Source organism: Aphidius gifuensis, linkage group LG5 (assembly GCF_014905175.1).
Source record: "Aphidius gifuensis isolate YNYX2018 linkage group LG5, ASM1490517v1, whole genome shotgun sequence".
NCBI classification, from domain to species: Eukaryota; Metazoa; Arthropoda; class Insecta; order Hymenoptera; family Braconidae; genus Aphidius; species Aphidius gifuensis.
In genome coordinates this window covers 13,848,064-13,857,582 of record NC_057792.1, presented here as the reverse complement: position 1 = coordinate 13,857,582, position 9,519 = coordinate 13,848,064, and the positions used below count along the sequence as shown (strand labels likewise).

General features: G+C 30.0%; 1 protein-coding gene across 1 annotated transcript in view; it reads right to left on the bottom strand.

Annotated features, from left to right (window-relative positions):
• Positions 1 to 5,521: 5,521 nt before the first annotated feature.
• LOC122856436 (uncharacterized protein F54H12.2-like) overlaps positions 5,522 to 9,519 on the bottom strand; it is a 4,538-nt gene continuing 540 nt past the window's right edge. The window contains exons 2-3 of the mRNA XM_044158104.1: positions 7,205 to 8,323; positions 5,522 to 5,640 (exon numbers count right to left, since the gene is read on the bottom strand). Of these exons, the coding sequence (XP_044014039.1) occupies positions 5,522 to 5,640; positions 7,205 to 8,323 (1,238 nt within the window). The remainder of the gene's footprint in view (positions 5,641 to 7,204; positions 8,324 to 9,519) is intronic.

Sequence of the window (9,519 nt, the reverse complement as noted above, 5' to 3'; positions counted from 1 at the left end):
CACGTGATCAATTATTTATTTATATGAAATAATTTTTTTTCTTAACCGAAGGGGCAGATTGGGAAGAAAAAAATTTCTAATTTATAAATAAGTAAGAACCAGAATAATCTAAGCTTTTTTTATTGTATTTTTCACCACTCTGACAAGTATATGTATCATGATTCTCTAGTGGCAAAATGATTTCGCAAGATAAACAAAAGTAGATTCTCTTGGTCTCTGGTTTTTCGAAATTTTTGAAAAAACGATACAGTGAGTAGTGTACATTATGAGACAAATGACAATCTATGAGACGAAGCAGAGCGTCCAATGCCTTGTCAGATATATTGAACCTCAAAGCATATGCCATCACTAAGCAAATACTCTCGTTTTCAGTGAGATCTACAAAATCCGATGCCGTTAAAGATTGTCTCTGCAAAAAAATAAATTAATTCGATCAAAAAAATAAGTAGAGCTAAGTATATGATTTGTTGTTGGAAAATGTAAGAAAGCCATTTTCAGGAAATTTTCGAATTTGGCCATACCTTAAATACAGGATGTCCTATATCTGGACCAATATCTCCAAAAAAGTCGATATCATTTTGTTCATTTTCGGAGTTTGAATTGCAAGAGATTTTTCTAGAGTTAGCCATAATTTAAGACGATGATAATTGAGATTTAAAAGCTTTATAGTTTATAGATGTGGACGACTTGTCCTAATGTAAAATGAATAGAGAGTTCTAAAGAAGTATACTGTAACTGACATATAAACGCAACCCTAAAATTCTATAAAACAAACATTATCTGACCTCTGTTGACTAAATGAAACCTTATGGTATTGGTCCCGCAAGCCAATTCAGCAATTCAGTCAACTGCCAGAAGGCAATGCGCACGGTCGTTTATAATTGACGTAGTCATTGATGCTTCATTATATAAAATTTTACATATCATAAAAATTGTTTGATTCATTATTATTGCGTAAGATTAAAAAATTATTTATTAAAACAAATAATATATTATTAAAAAAATAAATAAATAAATAAATATTTTACCAGTTTTGTATTTAAGGCAGTATGTCAAAATATTGAAAAAAAATGGCCTGTGGATTGTGGTAAACGATCTCTGAAAAGTTTAATAAAAAATTCTAAAGATGTCATATGGAATGAATTACCAGCTAAAATTTTAGCTTTTGGTTATTGGACAAGCATGGCGATTAAACGAAATACTCTCGAGAAATGTGATAAATTAAATACTTCAAAAAGTGGCCGAAAAAATTATTGCAAGAAGTCATACGATAGCGAGAGTGAAGACGAAGTAATAGAAAAATCAAGTACAATATCTAAACAAAAAACTGAAAGCATTGATCATACAAATAAAAAAGAAAAACAATTAAGTCACTTGATGGCTAATGAAACTGATAATAACAATAATAAAGTTGAATTAAAGAAAAAAAAAAAACAGATGCTGCTGTTAACGAACAAGTACTAATGAATGAAATATTGTCAATGGATGATAATAAGGAAAAAGAAATAAAATATCTGAAAGAACAAAATAAAAAGTTATTAAAAGAACTTCATGATATAAAAAAGCGTCCACTTGTTGCAGATGTTGTTCAAAAATTTGAAAATCCAGCAAAAAAGCCATTTAAAAATTTTGACTTGAAGTTACCAATGGTAAGTATGGAAAACTTAGATCAAATATATACTTATATTCATAATGAAAATATAAATTTTTTGCTGAACTAAAATTATTTCTTTTGCATTGAAAATCAGGAACCTCAACAGGAGGAGAATGTATATTTAGACATGGACTCACAACGTATATTACCATCATTCAACAAAGTTCAAACAATCAAAAACCAGCAAGATCAAAATGAATTTATTGAATATTTAATGGACTCGAAATTATCTCTTATTAACACTGAGGTAACTCTTCAAAATTGATTGATTTTTTTTTTTAATAATCAATAAATTATTGTTGATTTTCTTTATCACAGACTGAAAGTGTTTTTTACTTTGTGTGTTTAGGTTCAACAAATTCGTGACACACGTAAAATTTTAATAAATGTAATAGATCCAAATAATATTTATTCAAATGTTCCATTGGTCAATGAAGCTATACAAGATAATAATGTAGATCAAAATCAACTAACTGATCATGCTATTCAATCAAGTGTAACTAGTGATGATAGTCTGATGGTAGATAGTGATGTAACAATTGATAACCAGGTAAATATCTAAACTGTAAATAAAGATATAATCTATTTTTTTTCTTATTTAAGTCAATATAATTTTTTATGATGATTAAAAATCATTTTCATTCATATCAATCATTGAATTGATATTTATAATTTTAAAATGCTTAATGGTTTTTTTCGTCCATGCATTTAAGATCAACAGTTTGATAAGCAACAGCAAATTGAAAAAATCATTCCAGTGCCAAAAAATGTTACTCCAAAGATTCAAATACCAGCACCTGTCCACAATATTGACAAAGAAAATGACAAAAAAATAGATAATATTATTGAAAAACAAATTTCTCAGGTAAAACATATATTAAATAATTTTTCACTATGATTATATTATATTTTTACAGTTATATTTATCGCTTTCATTAACAAAAAAAAGTATATTTATTTTCTTTAATTTTTATCATATTTATCTATGATATGATTTTATTAATTTAATTACTGTTCAACGAACACACGATGTAATAAATATATAATAAATTTTATTTCTATTGCAGTCAAAAATGATAAAACTATATGAAGATGTGTCTGTACCAGCAAAAAAAATTTTTAATATAAAAAGTAGAAACCCCAACACTTATGCTAAAGAACTAGCAAGAATAGTATTTACCTCATCAAAATTAGCTACGTGTTCATTAACAGGAAGGCTATCCAATGCTTTTGGTCATTTAAATAGAGAAGCTAAGCCAGGTCTTGATAAAATTAAATTAAAAGTCATCCAGGGTTAGTAATTATGATCACTTTTTAGCACATCTTTTAAATGTTTTTTTCATAATAATTATTTTACCATAATTTAAAAATTAACAAAATTAAAAAAATATTTTTAAATTTTACAGAATACACGGTTCAAATATGTTGTGGAGGTGATCATAGCCGAAAAAATTACACCAAGATAAATTCAGGTATTACAAATGCATGTAACTGCATGCTTCTAATCTCAAAAAGAATAACAAACTTTAAAAAAATGTATTTAAAAAAATATATTAAGTCCATTGAATAATTTATTCATTTATTATTATCATTATTATTTTATGTAATTTCATTGTCTTGGTTTAAATCTTTGTTGAGTAAATGAATATTATTGTACGATAAATAAAAAAACTCGTTACAGCAATAAATAAATGGAATAATTGCAATTATATACTCACTTACTTTGTTCATATGTTGTTCATATATTCTAATTATCTTTTATATTTTGAATAATTATTAAATCTATACAGAACTATTCTATAGAGTTTATAAAATTTTTGTATAGAAACTATTCTACAGAAAAGGTTTTATAAAACATTCCGCTTCGAATATTTTATGAAAATCGTTCAAAATTCTATAAAAAACTATTTCTATAGAACAGCGTTTAATAATAATTATAACATTTAGAAATCATTTTTTTTTATAAAAAAAATCCTATAAACCAAATTTTATAGAAAATTAATAAAGTCATTCTATAAAATTCAACCACAAACTTTATAGAATTTATCTTATAAAAAAAAGCGTTAAATTTATATAAAAATGTTTTATAGGTTTTATAAAAAATCCTATAAACCAAATTTTATAGAAAATTAATAAAGTCATTCTATAAAAATCAACCACAAACTTTATAGAATTTATCCTATAAAAAAAAGCGCCAAATCTATATAAGAATTTGTATAGAAATTTGTATAAAATTTTTAAAACGTTTTATATAAATGTTTATAAATTTTTTTGCTACGTGTAAAACAACATACTTTCCAATCACATATTGCGGCATACATTAAACCTGAAGGTTCTTTGATTCTTATAGCCCAAGATAAAAGTGAATACACTACCGACATTAATATCCAGACATGTCAATTTTCCCCAGTCGTACCAACATCTTTTTGTACTCACTTTTTTTCTTTACAAGATACAAGAAATATAAATTCATGTGAAATTAATTTATTGATGACAAACAAACAAGATAATATGTTAGATTGTGATATTCAATTTTATGAAAATCCGCAACTGCATTTTATTCAATTATACAATAAAAAATGGTTATATAGCATGGTTGAAAATACTGAGTTACGAGTTATTTATGGTGATGACGTGAAAACCCACAAACTAATTTATACAGGTATAATAACTGTCAATAGTGGATGTAGAGCTCGTATCGACTTTGTGACATTAGTCGGGGTTCCTAGCATATCCTAGCAAATCTATATAAGAATTTGTATAAAAAACTTGTATAAAAATTTTTGCTACGTGTATCGGTGCTGGATGGATTTCATATATTGAATAAAACTTTGGTGATAGTAGAGGAATCATAATACTCAGTAAAATTCATCTCTCATGGTAGGCAATAGATATTTTTTTAATTTTCCGCAGACCATCAATACCCGCTTCATTTATTGATAATGGTAGATCACTTCCTGAGTTCTAAGGAATTAATATATTCATCATAACTCAGCTCTATATTCTGAAGCCAGGTACGTCCGAGGTTTACCATAGTTTCAAAGTGAACTTTCCATAAAAGTGTATCTTGGCTTTTTCACGAAACACTAAATTTTTCCATTTGTGCACGAAAATAATTGATAAGTCCATCGTTGTTTTTTAATCGAGTCTGTACTGTATGTAGCTCGGTTTGTAATAAATGTGTTGTATTATTTAAAACAGAAATTTTTTTTTTATTATCACGTTTTAATTTATTGATTTCTTCCTTAATCAGCTTGGCATCGTCTTTATTCAGAATCCCAAATAATGAGCTTGATATTGCACCCACGATAGGGTAGATGGGTTTATTACGTTTTGTTTCCATAACGTCTTTATGAAATAATGAATTAATTTGTTCTGTATACATTGTGATTCTTTTTCGTTGTTGTTCCAAAAAAGGAAGGCGCTGTGATACAAAGTCACAATTATTTTCTACAATTTTATCGGCTTCATACTTTTGACATATTTTATGTAGACCAGCCAATCCTGGGTCTTTTTTAGTATAATCACCTCCCTCACCCAGATCAGCGTCATAGTAACGCAAAGGTAAAATATTCGGTAAAAAATTGAGACGATCGTCAACATCCATATACGTTGTAAGTTGTAGACTATTACTCGTTAGACGCACGTTTTCGATATGATCATAATACAACCCCGGCGTTTGTATTCTCGATTCAGTTATTTTTACAACTACAGAAAAAATCAAAAATAGTGTGAGCGCCATGGTATTGACTGAATCACGGCTTGTGATTGACTAAGTCGATTAATTTACAACATGGGTATATGAATGGGTAAAATATTTTACAAGACAGGTTATATTTGTTAAAAAAATTATTTTTATTTTTATATTTATGGAATAATTGGTCGTACAACTTTTTCAATATCTGCTCTACATTTAACAAATCTTTTTAAATCAGTTGAACAATTTTCACAAGAAACAAAATGTCTACATGGTAAAAATAATATACCTAAATTTTTTTCAAAACAAATTTTACATTTGAATTTAATATCTTCATCTATACTGTGGTAACCCGTAGGTATATTTTTCATAATGACTATTGAGTTCGATTCGATTGTCAAACTTTCTGCTTCTTTCTCATCGTCTGATGGTTGATCATCGGTTTAAGGTATTTTAAAATGATCAATAAATTCTTGTCCTTTGATAACACGTACAAAATAACATTCTTTAAAATAACGTGCATGTTCTTCCCATGGATCTTCATTTGGGAACCAATCTTCTATACCATTACCACAGTGATAATACTGAACGTAGTCACCAATACCCGTGTAGAAAAATCCGGCCTCAGCTTTTTCTTTTCGTCTGGCTCATGTGCCTAGGCCAATATCCATATGATTTCAGGCGTAAGTCATAAGTCAAGTATTGTCAAACCTTGGCAGTTTTAACATCAAAATTTCAGGCTGTGGATCAGGGTACGGTGGTGGTACATACTCAAAAAAACTAAAAAATTCTCGATGTTCAAGTCTTGATACAGCAGCTGAATAATATGAATAACGAAATGACGGTGAAATTACAGGAGAAATATTTTTCCGATAAGGGTAGTAAGTAGGTACAGCCACGGTGTCAGGGTGGATGCCCTCAGGGACATTTCCACAGGGTATTCGCCGTACAAATCTACAACATGGTTTGTTTCGATGATGTTCAAGCCAAGGATTATCACCCAAAGTCCAATCGTTAATTTTAACTCCGCATTCAAAACAACATACAAAGTTACCAACGCCTCTATAATAGAATCCAGCAGAAGCCAATTCAAAAATATCCAGAAGATGAGCTAATGGCCATGTTTCAAAACTTTCACGGCGATGGGTTCAAACCAAGTACGTTTTTCGATGTGTTCTGCCATCACCATGCTTGTTAATGAAGCCATTTTTTTAAACTAAACATCTATTTTAAAATTCTCTTTATATATATTTTTTAAAAATTAAGGAGAGGGAATAATTCAAACAAAAAACAATTTCATTTATTTTATTTTATTTATTTATTTCTTTATTTAACGAAATTTACAGAAAGAATGTTGCACAGTTGCACCACTACCTCGGAGAAAATGAAAACGCTTATTTTTAAATATAGTTTTTTTTTGAATCAGTTTTGTATACATTGTCATTATAGTATTGTCGTTGAGTTTAGTATCGTCTCCAAACAGACGAAGAATCTTGAAGCCTTTTATTATTATACTCGTAACAGACAGTGTTTCTTCTAAAGACATAGCTGAAGCAAGGATCGGTAGGTCTTTGGCCAAAACTATCGAAGTATATTCCATAGCCAAAATGATCGATAAATAATGCGACCCAATGAGATCCTGGTTGATTATGATTGTCGGTATTTGCAATTATTGCACACGGCTTTGGCCAGACAAAAGGTAGTTTGTCTACAGGGTAAATTCCACCAACAGAGATATCTGTATACGGTAAAGCTCTAGCTAGCTGTTGAGTATCCATGAGATGAATCACGCTATCTTGCGCTGCTTAGACTCATATATATTTTTATTTTCATTCTTCTTTATATTTAATTACTATAATCCATTATAACTTGACGGCTGGAGTCTATTTCAATAATATTATCATATTCGGCATAAACAAGATAATTAACGACTTGCGCCAAAGCTTCACTGAAGCGTACTTCAATACGTAGGCTACCACTCTTAATTAAGTTCCAATGACCAGCACTATGTGCGGAAAGATCTGGTGTTAAGTCAAAAGCAAATAACGTATAACCTTTTCTATAGCTTTCATTTCTATCTATTTGCATGCCATGGTCCCCAAAATAGATGCCAGTACCAGAAAAAAGTGTAGGATATGCCTCAGCATCAAATATATGATCGGAAAATGTAGGCTGCAACGGTTTTACGGGTATTTGTTTACCATCAACGTAAAGACATAGAAAATTTATATTGAAATGTTGAAAGTAGAATGGATAATGGCCCCTATTATCATTGAAGCCACGGTTATCATCGAATCCAATAACAACTCGCTTAGGCAAAGTACCAATAATAATATTGTAGAGACAATTTCCGAGGATTCCCGCGGTGAGTAAAAAACTCTTGACCCCCACTCTAGTAAGGGGATATTTAGCTGTCGTTTTCGCTAAGGCTTTTGCATGAGCAATCATAATATGAGGATTTAGCTTGACTCGGCGTACAGCCAATGACGCTTCTAATATTTGTATTTTATAATCCTTGTCGTTTGAGGCATCCATTAAACAAAATTCTTGTTTTGACCGTGTGAGATTAATTTTCATTTCAATCCCATTCAATAAAAATTTTTCCTGGTTGAATACATCAACGTGTAGATGACCAATCATCTCAAATTGTTGGCCTACATTCGTATGAACACATCGGGCAACTAAGCCTTCATTTTTTGCATCTGCGGCAGCAACACTATTGACATTCATACGCCCAGGTGTGTCAGGATACCATAATGCTAGTTGGAGATGACTATTTGTTGCATCAAATCCATAAATAAGTGTTGTTTCAATGTATGCTCTGTAGGGATATGTACTATTCGAAGCTGATACTAATTTTTGATTAAATAATACATCATTTTTTTGAAAAGACTGTGGAGGGTTTCCAACACCGTTTCCTCGCTGACTATAAGTTATGTATTGAGGTTGATGAGCTGTTGCACCACCTGCGACTTGATTATCATAATATTTCAAATACATTGACATAATTAATCAATTTTTTGAAAATGAACCGTCATGGTCAAAGGGTCATCCCCAAATAAGACTATGTGGTCATTAGAATTTTTTATAATACATGATATTGTTTGAAAGCTCTGTTGAATTACTGGTAAATAATAAGGCTGGAAATTCACATTATAATTCCCACCATACTTATATTCATTACTATCAAAAGGTACAATTCCTGAAACTTGTTTATTTTTATCACTTATAATATATGGTGAACAAATATCACAATAAACATACATAACAAACGAGTTTGAAAATTAAATTTAAATTCGAAATGTTGATTTAGTATTTTATCTCCATTTAAGGCATTAATTATTGCTTCAGTATTTTGATATACACCATGAGCCAAAAATATCGTAATACCCCAGACTGTGTTACATCAACACCTATACAACATTCTTGAGGATAGATATGTAAAAAACCGACAGCTATATTTCTATCACAGAGGCCAATAACCCACTCGCCTTCCAAATTGATTGCACGTGGTAGTTGTATACTAAATTCTGATGCATTATTATTAGGATAAAATTCAGTACTTTTGTTACTAACAAGTGTGAGGTAAAAACTTCTGTCATTATCCATTGTACATTACTTGCAGGAATCCAGCTATCAAATTTCGATGGCCAATCCAGCCAGTGTACAAAGTATTCTTTTCGCTTGCCTTTACCACGTGTTTTTAGAATTTTTTCGATTTTAAATACACTTTCTTCAATGTTTTTGTTAACTGAAGACAATTCAACCTCATAAAACATACCATCAATAACTTCACCAGCCAAATCGGCTAACTCATAAATCGGTTTGCCTTGACGTGATGTAGCTTTCGTTATTTTAAATATTTCCTGAGACCATGAAGGGGTGTACCCTTTCTGGAATTCGCCTTTCGCAGTACTGATGCGCACACGGTCATTTACTTTATATTTGAATCGATCAACTATTTTTTCATCATCATAACGACTTTCTATATTTTTTTTAACGATTTCTAAATTATTTATCGTCACTGCAGCTGGTGTCAGTTTAATCGATGTATGAATAGAATTATTGTACCCATCGACAATTTGTTGTAATATATCTATATATTTATGTGTTCTTTTATGTGTAAAATAACGCCGAATACATTCTTTTATTGTACGTATTACGCGTT